Source organism: Myotis myotis, unplaced genomic scaffold, assembly GCF_014108235.1.
Source record: "Myotis myotis isolate mMyoMyo1 unplaced genomic scaffold, mMyoMyo1.p scaffold_m19_p_4, whole genome shotgun sequence".
Lineage (NCBI taxonomy): Eukaryota > Metazoa > Chordata > Mammalia > Chiroptera > Vespertilionidae > Myotis > Myotis myotis.
In genome coordinates this window covers 80,096,950-80,112,009 of record NW_023416346.1, presented here as the reverse complement: position 1 = coordinate 80,112,009, position 15,060 = coordinate 80,096,950, and the positions used below count along the sequence as shown (strand labels likewise).

The following is a 15,060-nucleotide window of genomic DNA, read 5'->3' as shown; positions in this document are numbered from 1 at the left end:
ACTAGGTATACTAGATGCTGAGTTCTCAGTGGTGAAGAACACAGATATAGTCCCTATGCTCTTGGGCTCCCCCTCTTTCACATACATTATCTCTGGCTATGGATAATGGAAATAAAAACATGCATATACCCTGTGGATGCTTAACATCTCAGACTTTACATGAACATTCACAACATTTATAATTGGAAAAGCACAGTGTTTGGATCAATCCTGAAATCTTCTAGGTCAGTGGTTGGCAAACTCATTAGTCAACAGAGCCAAATATCAACAGTACAACGATTGAAATTTCTTTTGAAACCAAATTTTTTAAACTTAAACTATATAGGTAGGTACATTGTTATTAACTTAATTAGGGTACTCCTGAGGCTTACAAAGAGCCACACTCAAGGGGCCAAAGAGCCGCATGTGGCTCGCGAGCCACAGTTTGCTGACCACAGTTCTAGGTCATTTATGCATCAACTGTTTTTTTTTTTTAAAAAAATAATCTTTGGTGATCTCTTAAGATGTCTTTCTGTACTCTGATGTGACTTATGGGAACTAGCAAAACTGTAAGAATGGGAACTCATACTCAGGGATATCCTAATGGCAAATATTATAACCTTGAATACAATCTAGATTCTTTGGTGGAGGATTATAAAAATATGGACTTGAAACGAATGCAACTAATATATATTGTATACCAACTATACTTAAAAAAAAAGAATCTGAAGAGAAGTGCTCTTCTCATATAAGGGCTGGCAAGCTATAGACACACCCATTGTGAAACCATGAATGAGTAAATTCAGAGAGGAAAAAGTGACTCAGAATGCATATCAAATTCAGTAACACATATTATTAAAAACATATATTTTAGAAATTAATCTAAGAGAATGTTTGCTACATATGAAAATCACAATTGCCCATGGAATAGCAAAGGACCTCAATATATAATCATTCTTGTCTGGTTTTCAAAATAGTTCAGCTTATGCCAAGCTAGATATCATGACTATTGTTACCTTTGGTAACAGGAAATAACCTTATATTTAATGCACTTTCCCAACAAAGAAATTCATACTACTTTAGATCTTATAAAAACAAGTACAGGATGAATTAAATGGTACTTAGGTGAGTAAATGCTGAGCCCAAACAAGAAAATATTCCTTCTGACTGCTATTGTGTTGGTCTATTATATATGAGATTATGCTTTGCTACCACATTGAGGAATGCTAATTTATTTATATGTTCTTTTCTCTTTATTTCTTAAGATAAAGAAATTAGCTGCTTTAATATATAGGCTAACATTTAAATACTCAGACAAATCATGTTTTAGTTAGAAGAATAATTTGCTCCTATTGCCCCTTTGCCTTTGGGATTCAAGCATGGTAATGCTTGCCCTGCCTAGGTCAGTATTTTAACACTTTGGGGTTCTTTTTAGACATCTTTAATTATGCCCCCATGATGTTTTCTAACTGTCATCTTAGTATTCCTAAAAACCAATTAGATGCTGTTGTGCTTTATTTGTCTAGTTTGTAATATAAAAAAGCAACATGCATAATACCGAAGAGGTTTTTTTTTTTTCAAACTATGCAGTCCTCTGAGACTCTAAAGTGCCCATATACTATTATATATAAAAAGCACTCTAAGCAGTAGTGTACATGTATAGTTTGATTAAATATCTCTCACTCATCACTGCTTCTTGTCATTTTGAAATCTCTAGCCATTTTATATGCCCAGCAGAGAACTCTTCCCTAATCTTAGTAAAGGATAGTCCAATTTCATAGTCCACAATCATAACAGGGATATTAGTCCAGAAACCAAAGGTAAGTAGGAGGATGAAAAGTAAAGCCAAACAAAAAGTAGGTGTATTAGATAGAGACTGCTGTAAGACTGTAAGACCACTGGCAGTGACGTATAGTAAGGAGGATACACAGCAATAGTTTGTATTCTTGTCCAGCAAGGCCAGTGACTTTATGAAGCCTCCTTACCATTACTGGTTGAATCATAGCTATTCATCCAGTCACAGGATTCTAGCTCACTATAGTCATTGTAATCTTCACTGTACAGCTTACTTTCAGGTCCAGGGTCCATGAAACTCAAATGCGTGCAGCAAGATGTTGTCAAAAACTCTGATAATTTACCTGTTTGAACCCTGACAATTAGAAGGTAAATAGAAAACAGAAAATCAGAGAAAAATGCTTTTTAAGACAATACAATTTAGTGAAAAAAGATATCCAGAATGCTATGTTAGGGTATTACTAATGTTTATACATTAGTATAAATTATATAAAGTAAAATTTTACTGCACTCCTAGGTACAGTGCATTGTATGTTACGGTACTATGTTAACAAAAACTACAATTATGAGTTCACAATCCACCAGATCAGTTTGGCTTTCTTTCACTGCTATGCTGCTCTGTTGATAACTATGCCAAACATCTGGCCAAAATTTCCATTGGCTACCAGAGAAGCTAGGACAGAATGAAGAAAAACTATCACTAATCCATGACACATCATTAAAAAATACTTATAAAGACCATTTTGAAAATAAAAAGATGGTATTTGAAAATTTTATAAATTATAATAGACTAAATCATATCCTTCCCTACTTATAAAGCCAATTGCAAAGCCCAAAGGGAAAGTCAATAGTACTGATTTTCTAAAGAAGGTAGTTTGAAGGGGCTCCCAATGGCCAGATCTTGTATAATTTGAACACTGAAATAATTACTGGAATGGAGCATGATATAATAAACAAAATAAAAATCCATAAATCTATGCTGACACTAAAACTACAAAATAAAAGGGTAGGGGAAAGTTATTTTTTAAGAGAAAGGTTCCAAATAGTAAATTTACACAGAATGATAGAAACAGAATCATCATTTTACCACTCCAGTAATAATAAATGATTATAAATGGAAGGTAAGACCATTTGGTGAAAGACTGATGGACAAAGGATGTGGAAAAACCTGACAGATACCAATTTAACCAAATTGAGAGGCATTCTGCAAAATAACCGACCTTCTGTCTTCAAAACTGTAATGAAAGATTAACAAAAGATTGGGGAATTGTACATTAAAAGACATCATCCTGGTTGGGTAGCTCAGTTGGTTACAGCATTGTCCCCATATGCCAAGGTTTGGGTTTGATCCCCAGTCAAGGCACATACAAGGATCAGGCAATGAAACAACATCTCTCTCTCTCTCTCTCTCTCTCTCTCTCTCTCTCTCTCTCTCTCTCTCTCTCTCTCTCTCTCTCTCTCTCTCTCTCTCTCTCTCTCTCTCTCTCTCATAAAAAAGGACACATCAAGGAGGTAAATAACTAAATGCCAATGTGTGATCTTTGATTGGATCCGGGAGTGGAAAAACAGCTATGGGAAAACATTATTGGGACAAACTGAGGATTTTGAATATAAGCTCTATATTAGACAACAGTATTGTATCAGTAATAAATTTTCTGAGGGTGATGATTATATTGCAGTTATGTATGAGAATACCCTTATTCTTAGAAGACAGAAACTGATTTAGGGAAGAAGAGTTGTGATGTTTCTGGCTAACTCTCACAGAGTTCAGCAAAAAAAAAAAAAAAAAAAAAGTCTGTGTATGTGTGAGAGAGGGGGTGGGAGAGAGAGAGAGAGAGAGAGAGAAAGGTAGGGAAGAAGAAAGGGAGGGAGGAGTGGAAGGAAGGGCAGGGGGAGAGAGAAATTTTCAATATGATTTCTCTTAGGTTGAAATTTTTCAAAAATAAAAACTTAGGGAAAAAGAAAAAAAAAGCAGCCAGAATTGAATAGTCCAATAACCATATTTTAAAGAATAAGTTTTCTTATTCATTGAATTGTTAAGTTCTAGGCAAAGGTCATGGTGAGGAAAAATTCCAATGTTTCTATATAACATTCAGTTCCTTCATTCAAGCTATCAAACACAAGTTTCTCTGAATAGGATGAGGTTTTTATTAAAGATACATAGAAAGACTATCATGCTAACTGAAATAAATCAGACAGGAAAATTTAAGAACCATATGATTTCACTTATATATGGGATACAAAACTAAAAGCAAAAAATGAACAAACAAAAATAAACAAAACAAAAACATATAGACACAGACCACAGTATGGCAGTTACCAGAAGGTAAGGGGGGTGGGGGGTTAGGAAAGGGTAAAGGCGGTCAAATATATGGTGACTGAAGATGATTTGCTTTGGATGGTGGGCACACAATGCAATATACAGATGATGTATCAGAATTTTACACTTGAAACCTAAATAATCTTATTAACCAATGACACCTCAATAAATTTAATATAAAAATGCAGCTATAAAAAATGATACACAGAAAGGCATAACAAGTTTACGATTACTGTCCCCAGCTTCCAAGTTTCATTTCATTTCACTAAAGAGTATGTAGAGGTCACTTACCTTGCCCCACCAAAATAGCCATCCTGCATTTTTCGGAGTGCTGCCAGGATACTTGAATTCAAGCTGGTTCCATCTTCATCTTGAAGAGAATTTTAAAACAATCTTTGTTGTTTTAACTTTTAAATAAGGGGAAGCTTTCACTTATTTCAAACCAATAGTCTGGGGTGAGGATGATACAAATTAGACACTCCACACTGACCACCCTACATTTCAACAATTCATCTGAAAGCCAGCATTACTGTAGAATGGGCAATTGGTAAGCGATGATGACCAATAGACAGAGTTCCTCAAAGACAGTCCATATCTTATTTATCATAAATATTTAGTACAGAACCTGATGGCAGAACACTTGACTTGAATGCTTTCAATAATAGCAGCAACCATTTGTTGAATGTTATGTGCCAAGAACTGTGCTAAACATTTTATATACTACTAGAGGCCCGGTGCACAAAATTTGTGCACTTGGGGAGGTCCCTCAGCCCGGCCTGTGCCTTCTCGCAGTCTGGGACCCCTCGGCCGATGTCCACCTACTGGCTTAGGCCCGCTCCCCAGGGGATCAGGCCTAAACTGGCAGTCTGACATCCCTCTGGCAGCCCGGGAGCCTTCGGGGGATGTCCACTTGCCAGTGGGGAGCAGGCCTAAGCTGCAGTCAGACATCCTTAGCGCTGCTGAGGAGGCAGGAGAGGCTCCCACCACCACCATTGTGCTGGCAGTCATCAGCCTGGCTTGTGGCTCAGCAGAGCTCCCCCATGTGGGAGCGCACTGACCACCAGAGGGCAGCTCCTGCATTGAGCGTCTGCCCCCTGGTGGTCAGTGTGTGTCATAGTGACCAGTCATTCTGCTGTTAGGGTCAATTTGCATATTACCCTTTTATTATATAGGATTATGCTATCTAATAAGCTTTGGTTTATGTGTGTAGGCATAAAAATATTTAGAAGACTAACAACAATTATCTGACACTACATGAAGGAGATCATATTACATATATTCTTTTGTGATCCACTTTTTGTAACATATCCTTTGTAAAAGCTAAAAATTATTTCATAGCAGACATTTAGACCATTTTTATAATGTAAGTACACAGTAAGGAAGATCATTGTACCTACATCTATATGAACTAATTATACTATCTCCTTAGGGGAAATTCTTACAAGTAGAACTGTTAGGACAAAGGAAGCACAAAACATTTTATGAAGATTGAGAAATTGCTCACTAAAAAAGTGGAGTCAATTATATTTCCATCACTAGTATAGAAAGTGACTGTTTCCCCATACCTTTAACAATAATAGACATGAATAATTTCTTTAATCTGTATGTAGTATGTTTAAAAAGACACTTTAATTTTATTACTAGCAAGGCTGATCATGTTTTCATGTATATACTGATCATTTCCATTTCTTTTATGAATTGCCTGTTCATGTCCTTTCCCCATGTTTCTATTAAGTAATTTATCTTTTTTTTCAATCCATTGAATATGATTTCACTTGTATGTGGGATACAAAACTGAAAGAAACAAATGAACAAACAAGAAAAACAAGCAATATATGCACCCCTATGTTCATAGCAGCCCAATTTATAATAGCTAAGATTTGGAAACAGCCTAAGTGCCCATCAGCAGATGAGTGGATTAGAAAACTGTGGTACATCTACACAATGGAATACTACTCTGCTGTAAAAAAGAAAGAACTCTTACCATTTGCAACAGCAAGGATGGACCTGGAGAGCCTTATGCTAAGCGAAATAAGCCAGTCAGATAAAGATAAGTATCACATGATCTCACTCATGTGTGGAATATAATGAACAACATAAACTGATGAATTAAAACAGATCCAGAGACATAGAAGCATCAAACAGACCATGGAGCCTCAGAGGGAAGACAGAGGAGGGTGGGAGGTGGGATTAAGAGATCAACCAAGGGCCGAAACCGGTTTGGCTCAGTGGATAGAGCGTCGGCCTGCGGACTGAGAGGTCCCAGGTTCGATTCCGGTCAAGGGCATGTACCTGGGTTGCGGGCACATCCCCAGTAGGAGATGTGCAGGAGGCAGCTGATCGATGTTTCTCTCTCATCGATGTTTCTAACTCTCTATCTCTCTCCCTTCCTCTCTGTAAAAGATCAATAAAATATATTTAAAAAAAAAGAGATCAACCAAGGGACTTGTATGCATGCATATAAGTATAAACAAAGGACACAGACAGTAGAGGGTGGGGAGAGGTCAATGGGAGGGGGGGGGGGAGACATATGTAATACTTTCAACAATGAAAAGAAAAATTTCCAAAAAGCAAAGCTATGAAGTATTATGCATAATAAATGCTTATTTGTATGATGTCATATTAATAAAGTACAAACATTTTCATGTCTGAAAAAAAATAGAGACATACAAGCATGAACAGATTGTTGACCTGAGAGGGAAGGCTGGGTAGGATGGGTGGGAAGAGCTCAACCAATGAGCTTGTATGAATATATGCATAACCCCCGGGCACAGAAAATGGGGTGGTGGGGATTTGAGGGAGGGATGGGAGCAGGCTGGAAGAGGTTAATGGTGGAAATAGGAGGACCTATGTAATACTTTCAACAGTAAAGATTTAGGCCAGAACAGTGTGTGCCAGGGGCTCCACCGGAGACTCCAGTGGAGTGCGGGGTGGGGGGGTGGGGGGGGGCGGAAGGGGGGGGGAAGGTCGTCCCGCGAGTCCCGCCACCTTGGGCCACACCTGGGCCTCACCGCGAGTCTGAGGCGGCGCCCAAGCCCGCCACCTGGCCGCCATCCCCTGACAGCCCCACAGAGGGCCGCCTGGTGAAGGCTCAGTACATCCCGGGAGCGCAGGCGGCCACTCTGGGCCTCCCTGGACGGGCGGCCCGCCGCAAAGCGCCACCACTGAACCCGGCCACAGCGTGGAGCAGTCCCCAACCCCGGGAGCGCCCCCGGGCCGCAGGCCGCCACAGATGCTTGATGGAGGCTTCGGGCCGCAGGGGCTCGCTGTGGGCAGGCAAGGCCGCGGGCTCCCAGTTGGAGACCAGCCTGCTGGGCCGCGCTGCCGGGGCTCCTCTGGGGCCCCCCAAGTACTCCACTGTGGAGCACAGTGCGAGGAGCCGCAGCCTCTGAGGGGCCTTGCCGGGCCCAGCACCCACGCTGATCGCGGGGTCCTGCCGCCGCTGGCGCTCCACGGCCAAGATCGACGCAGCCCACGGGCGTTGTGGCCAACCCCGCGCCCCTGCTGCCCGGTCCCGGCCCTTCCCGGTCCGCTCCTCAGTGCTGGTCACTCTACAGCTGCACAGACAGCGACTCTGAGTGCTTGGCAGGGTGCCCAGGACCCCTAGGACGCCGGAGTCCTGCGGGCAGCGAGGGAGACCGCTAAGGGAGAGCGAATCCAGTGTCAGCAAGGGGCCTCGTGTGGCCTCAATAGCTGGTGGCCTCCACCACAGCTTCCAGGCCTGCAGGTGGTGAGGGTGGAGGGGCGCCCGCTGGCCCCGCCAAAGTCTTTGTGAAGATGAAAGCTTCCCGCGCTCAAGAAAAAGATACTGAGGGTTCTCTCGAGGTCATGACTACAGTACGGGTTAGGGGGTTTGATTGTGCTCCCCTTTCATAGCCTCTGCACCATCACACTCCCAATCACCAGGCCTTCAACACCTCCCTTCCAAAAGCCACCATTTTCTTGGCTTCCAAAGACCCTTCCTTGCTGCCCCCATCCACTGCGGTCTTGGTTGAAAGGCTCCCCCTCCACCATAGGGAGGAATGGCGGAGGAGCCCTGTTTGACCCACTTCAGCTGATGGCCCGGTTCTGCAGCCCATCGGCAAGAAAGTTCCCTTTCTCTGAACCTCACAATCTTCTTCTGTACTATGGGTGTACTATGGTATGCTGAAGGGGGAATTCAGTGTGAATTTCCCCATTTAGTAGGTGTACCGGTTAATAATGCGGATTTTGTAATCAAAGAAAACATGATAATTTCAAGAGAAACATTAAAAGTGCATTATTCAAAGTAATGTCCATCCCAAGTTACACATTTCCCCCATCTTTCAGGTAATTTTTGGATACTGTCCCAATAGAACTTTTCTTGTTTTGAGGCAAACCATTCAGAGACCCAATTTTCCACTTCTTCATACATTTTGAAGTGCTTCTCAGAAAGTGAATGTGCCATTGATCAGAACAAGTGGTAATCTGAAGGAGCAAGGTCTGGTGAATAGGGTGGGTAGGTTAATACTTCCCAGGCAAGATCTTTTAATGTGTCTTTAACTGGTTTTGAAGTGTGTGATGGTGCGTCATCATGAAGCAAAATTACTTTGCCATGTCTTCTGGCCCATTGTGGTTGTTTTATGATCAAAGCCTGGTTCAAATTGATTATTTGTTGTCGGTAGCGATCAGTATTAACGGTTTCACCTGGTTTTAGAAGCTCATAATACACCACACCTTCCTGATCCCACCAAACACAGAGCGTTATCTTCTTTCTGAAGCAATTTGGCCTTGCAGTCGATGTTGATGGTTGACCTGGATCAACCCATGATTTTGTGCATTTGGGATACTCAAAATAAATCCACTTTTCATCACCAGTCACAATTCTATGCAAAAAAGACTTTCTTTTGTGCCGTTGAGGCAACATTTTACTGATGACTTTTCGGTTTTCCATTTGTCTTTTGTTCAGTTGATGGGGCACCCATGTTCCTTCCTTTAAAATCTTTCCCATTGGCACAACCACTTCAAAAATACAACTAAAAGACAAAACGAACATCATCCAGAACCACAGGAAGGCTGGCTGAGTGGAAATTCTACAACTAGAAGGAAAGAGAAAAGCACACTGAGACTCAGAGGAGGTGCAAAAGTAAAGTGCAGAGGTACGGAGGTGCACGTGGATAGGGCTGGCAACTGAGGACCCGATTGTCTTTTTCAATCGGGAGGGAGTCTCTGGGGACCCAGACTCATATGGGGAGAAACTGGACTGTCTGGCATCCGTCCGAACTCAAGAACAGCTTTCTCTCAGAGGTGCTTACAGCGATACCAGGACACTGAGACACGGGACCTCTTAGGGTAGGACTGAGGATCTGCCATAGCTGTTTGCTCCGCCCTGTTGATTCCCAGAGACCCTGCCCCACCCAAGCTGTGCGCAGAGGCTTTTTCATATGAAAGGCCTGGCCCTTTGCAATATGAAAATTACCTAACAAACAGCAGCTGGGTCAGAGAGACCAAGAACTTCTAAAAGAAGGCCTAAGGCCCCACAGCAGCTTGCATTACTTCACAGCTGGGCCTCATCTGGGCACCTCCAAATCCCAAACAAAGAAGAGGAATCTGTAGATCTCTTCATAGCTCCTGCTGGGTAGCCTCAGGCAGAGGCTAAATTAGCACCTCCTTAGAGATTCAAGAGCCAGTGTACCCAGTGGTCAGAGTGGGACCATTCAGATTACAACTCCTCAGATCCATAAGGCACACACTCAGGGGGCAGACTCAGTGAGCACCAAAGCCCCACTGAAGCAAGTCTTGCCCCAGAAGAGTGTCTCCAGCACAGAAGTTCTCCCACTGTAGACACAGCTGATTCTCACAGCCAATTGGCCTGGAGGTCAATTCCTCCCAGTGATACCTACAACAATCAAGGCTTAACTACAGCAAGACAGTGCACAAAGCCCACAAGGGGGTGCACCAAGAGTGTCCACCTCAGGTAATTGGGGAGGCTGAGCCACTGGGCCCTATAGGACACCTAGCACACAAAGCCACTCTATCAACACAGGGAAGCATAAAAAATGCAGAGACAAAGAAAAAGATCACAAATGACAGAAATGGAGGAAAGCAAACTACTGGATATAGAGTTCAAAACCAAACTTATAAGGTTTTTCAAGAATTTTCTAGAAACCACCAATAAAATTAGTGAGACCCTCAAGAAATCTAGTAAGACCCTCGAGGATATGAAAAAGGACCAACTAGAAATTAAGCATACACTGACTGAAATAAAGAATATTATACAGAGATCCAACAACAGGCTAGAGGATCACAAGAATCAAGTCAAAGATTTGAAATACAAAGAAGCAAAAAACACCCAACCAGAAAAGCAAAATGAAAAAATAATCCAAAAATATGAAGATAGTGTAAGGAGCCTCTGGGACAACTTCAAGCATACCAACATCTGAATTATAGGGGTGCCAGAAGAAGAGAGAGAGCAAGATATTGAAAGTCTATTTGAAGAAATAATGACAGAAACTTTCCCCTACCTGGTGGAAGAAATAGATTTACAAGTCCAGGAAGTGCAGAGAACCCCAAACAAAAGGAATCCAAAGAGGACCACACCAAGACACATCATAATTAAAATGCCAAGGACAAAAGACAAAGAGAGAATCTTAAAAGCAGCAAGAGGAAAAAAAGTCAGTTACCTACAAGGGAATACCCATACGACTATCAGCTGATTTCTCAACAGAAACTTTGCAGGCCAGAAGGGAACGGCAAGAAATATTCAAAGTGATGAATAGTAAGAACCTACAACAAAGATTATTTTACCCAGCAAAGCTATAATTCAGAATTTAAGATCAAATAAAGAGCTTCACAGATAAGAAAAAGCTAAAGGAGTTCATCACCACCAAACCAGTATTATACGAAATGCTGAAAGGTATCCTTTAAGAAGAGGAAGAAGAAGAAAAAGGTAAAGATACAAATTATGAACAACAAACATCTATCAACAAGTGAATCTAAAAATCAAGTGAATAAGAAATCTAATGAACAGAGTAAATGGGTGAATATAATAGAATCAGGGGCATAGAAAGGGAGTGGACTGACTATTCTTGGCGGGGGGGAAGGGGTGTGGAGGGTGCGGGAAGAGACTGGACAAAAATTGTACACCTATGGATGAGGACAGTGGGGGGTGGCGGTAAGGGCAGAGGGTGGGGTGGGAACCAGGTGGAGGGGAGCTATGGGGGAAAACAGAGGAATACTGCAATAATCTGAACAATAAAGATTTAATTTAAAAAAGGAGTTATTTCATCTTGTTGGACTGATCCCTTTCTCATTATGTAATGACTTTCTTTGTCCCATTTTATAGCCTTTGTCTTAAATTGTGTTTTGTCTGATATGAATATTGCTACCCCCGCTTTTTTTGTTTGTTTCCATCCCTTTACATTTAGTCTGTGTTTATCTTTTGTTGTGAGATGGGTCTCTTGTAGAGAACATATATATGGATCATGCTTTCTTACCCATTGTTACTCTATCTTTTGATTGCAGAATTTAGTCCATTTACATTAAAAGTGATTATCAATAGGTATGTATTTATTGCCATTTTATTGTTTATCATTATAATCCTCTTTATCTAATTCTTCTTCTTTTTAAAGAAGCCCCTTTAGCATTTCTTGTAATACTGGTTTGTTGTTATGAACTGCTTTAGGTTTTTCTTTTCTGGGAATCACTTTATTTCTTCTTTAATTTGAAATGATAGCCTTGCTGGGTAAAACAGTTTTGGGTGTAGGTCCTTGTTTTTCTCCACTTTGAATATTTTGTGCCAATCCTTTCTGGCCTAAAGTTTCTGTTGAGAAATCATCTGACAGTCTTATGGGAGTTCCTAGTTCTTTTTTTATGGTTTCTATGTCTTTTTCATGCTTACTATCTCTTTAAGTTCTCACTGAGTTCAACCATTCTTCCCCAAAGTTCATTGAGCATCCTTAACTCCATTGTTTTGAACTCTGCCTCTGGTAGCTTGATTGCCTCCATTTAATTTCATTCTTTTTCTTGGTATTTCTCCTATTATTTTCTTTGGTACCTGTTTTTCTACGTATTTTGGCTGCCTCTTTGCATTTGTTTCTGTGTATTAGGTAGATCTGCTATGTCTCCCAGTCCTGGTATGATGGCCTTATGTAGTATGTGTCTTGTGGGTCTCAGTGGCACAATCTTCTTGATCACCTGAGCTAGGTGCTCCATAATTTTTCTTTTTTTGGGTTATGTGAGCCCTCCTGTTGTAGTTGTATCTTTTTAAAATTTTTTTTCCCTTTATTGATTTTTTAAAGAGAGAGGAACAGGGGTAGAGAGATAGACACATCATTGAGAGAGAAACATCATCGATCAGCTGCCTTCTGCACACACCCACACCCACAATGGGGATCAAGCCCACAATCCAGGCTTGTGCCCTAACCTGGAATTGAACCAGCACTCTCTTAGTTGGACTCTTAGGAAGAACTCTGGTGCAGGTCAATGTCAGATGCTGCCTGTCTGGAGCTATCAAGTGTTCCACACTTTTTGGCTACCTCTGCTGGGCCTGGGTGCACATGGGAGGGGCCATCCTATGTACCAAGATTAGCTTCCATCAGCTCTGAACCCAGGTGCAGGTCAGCAAAAGGCCTAAGGTACCTCCGGATCCACCTCTGCTTGTCAGATGCTCTGTCACCTCTTGAGGCTGCCTGGACTTAATCAAGAGCCTTCCAAAAATGTCTGTAGAGTGGGCATGGGCTGGCCACAGTACACAGTCTGTTCCACAAGATGTGAGCTTGGCTGGGTGGGGCCTCCCAGAGTTTGGAGGATGAAGCTAGTGGATCTCTTGTGGAGGAGGTGGCACTGGTCAGGTTCACAGGGGGTGGAAACAGCCTCTGCTCCAGAGTCACACAGTTCATTCTCTGCCCAAGTTGCCATTAATCCCTGAGACCACCAAGATCTTCTCAAGTGTTTCCTAAAAAAGAGTACACCAGGAGCCCAAGCTGAGTGCAGCCTGTAGACCTTTCTGCAGGGTGTTAGCTCAGCAAGGCTGGACCAGTGAAAGTTGGAAGGACAAAGCTCGTTTAACTCCTGTTGGCGGGCAGTGCCTAACAGGTGTGCAGAGGGGAGAAATGGCCCCTGCTCCACAGCCACACCACTCAGTCTCTGCCTGAGTCTTTACAAGAGCTCCCCCCAAAAGAGAAAACAGAAGGCCCAAGCTGGGTACAGACAGCAGAGGTTTCAGCAGGGTGTGAGTCGGCAGGGTTGGGTAACTGGGAATCTGGAGTACATGGTTAGTGGCCTGCTCCAAGCTGGTTCTGTATGAATAGGATGGCTTGACCAAGGGCAATTGATGTCTCTGGAAAGTATAGAATAGGGACTCAGCAAAGGGACCTTGATAGCTGATCCTCCAGGTCTCTCCTCGTGGCCACACAACCCAGTTCTTCTCTGTGTAACTCCAGTTTTCTCTGCGTCACCTTACCTCCACCAGAGCCATGGGTGAGTGCCTGAGAATGAGATTTTGTGCACTGGCCTTTTAAGAGGGCACATCAGGTTATAGTAGACTCCTGTCTCTCCCTGTTGGACAGAATCCCCACAGGTTTTCACAGTCAGATGTTTACATGGGCACCTCTTCCCAGCTCTGGTGTTCTGAGATGGGGAGCCCCAATGTGGGGTTGAGACATCTTGCTTCACAAAGAGGACCTTTGCAGCTGAGATATGCCTCTGGATTCTCAGCTTCCACAAATGAGTGCAGGGCCAGTCCTTTTTGCATTTCTGCCCTTCCTATCAGTCTCAATATGGCTTCCTCTGTAAATCCTTGGTTATAAGACTTCTGTTCAGCTACTCTTCAGTTGGTTATTCAGGTTGATTGATCTATAACTTAGTTATAATTCTGGTTTGCTACTGGGAGAAGGTGAGTGTAGCTTCCACTTATTTCACAGCCACCTTGGATCTCCATTGCTTTTTTTTTGTTAGCAATTGCATGATATGTCTTTACACATTCCTTTATTATCAACATGATTTTATTTTAGGGATGTCTTTTCTAACTAACATCTAAGATAGATTTTTCTCTTTTATATATCCTGGGAATCTTTGTCTTTTATATGAGAAAACAAACAGCTATTGATAATATATGCTGTGGAAATTGATAGATCTGGTACGAAGCCTGACTCTGTTCATTTACTAATTTTGTGACTCTTCACAATGAGTCACCTTCCTCATCTATAAAATAGGGCTATTAATAGTACCTACCTGAATAGGGTTGTTGTGAAGATTTCAAAATAATGCACTGAAAGCTCAGTGTCTGTCACAGAGAAAGTGTTCATTAAATATTACAGTTATTATTTCTGTTGTTACTTCTACTTTTGTTGTGTGACCATGTACTAAGTATTAAAACTTTGTGATTTGAATCTAGATACTTAATTTTATTCTTCTTCCCAAGTTATGGCTGTGTATTTTATCCCAACTACAGTCATGTGGCACTTCATGATGTGGATATGTTCTGAGAAATGTTTTGTTAGGCAATTTCAACATTGTGTGAACATCATAGAGTGCACTTACACAAACTTAGATAGTACAACCTTCTACATACTTAGGGTCCATGGTATAGCCTATTGCTCCTAGGCTACAAGCATGTATAGCATATTACTGTACAAAACAACATAAGATTAAATTAAGCACACACACACAAATGACCTAAGGCAATCAAGAGATGTGTTAAACATGAGATGTATGAGTCTGCTGCTGGAATAACACGACATACTGCTTTACAGCAAACACTTTTTTATAAGTAGAATGAGTAAAGTCTAAAATAATGATAAAATGTATAGTATAGTAAATACATGAACTGTTAACAGTCATTTATTATCATTATCAAGTATTATGTACTGTATATAAGTGTATGTGCTATACTTTTATACAATTGGCAGCACAGGTTTGTTTACACCAGCATCAGCACAAACACATAAACAATGCCTGTGCTGGTGTTACCAGGTGATAAAAATTTTTCAGCTCCATTATAATCTTCC

General features: G+C 41.5%; 1 protein-coding gene and 1 pseudogene across 10 annotated transcripts in view; one reads left to right on the top strand and one right to left on the bottom strand.

The window, feature by feature from the left end:
• PHKA1 (phosphorylase kinase regulatory subunit alpha 1) overlaps window positions 1-15,060 on the bottom strand; it is a 319,188-nt gene that overhangs the window by 69,816 nt on the left and 234,312 nt on the right. For all 10 annotated transcript variants that reach the window (XM_036304532.1, XM_036304531.1, XM_036304536.1 and 7 more), the window contains 2 exons: window positions 4,385-4,463; window positions 1,965-2,128 (listed from right to left, as the gene is read on the bottom strand). In XM_036304532.1, coding sequence (XP_036160425.1) covers window positions 1,965-2,128; window positions 4,385-4,463 — 243 coding nt within the window. The remainder of the gene's footprint in view (window positions 1-1,964; window positions 2,129-4,384; window positions 4,464-15,060) is intronic.
• On the top strand, window positions 4,630-7,969 carry LOC118654245 (annotated as a pseudogene).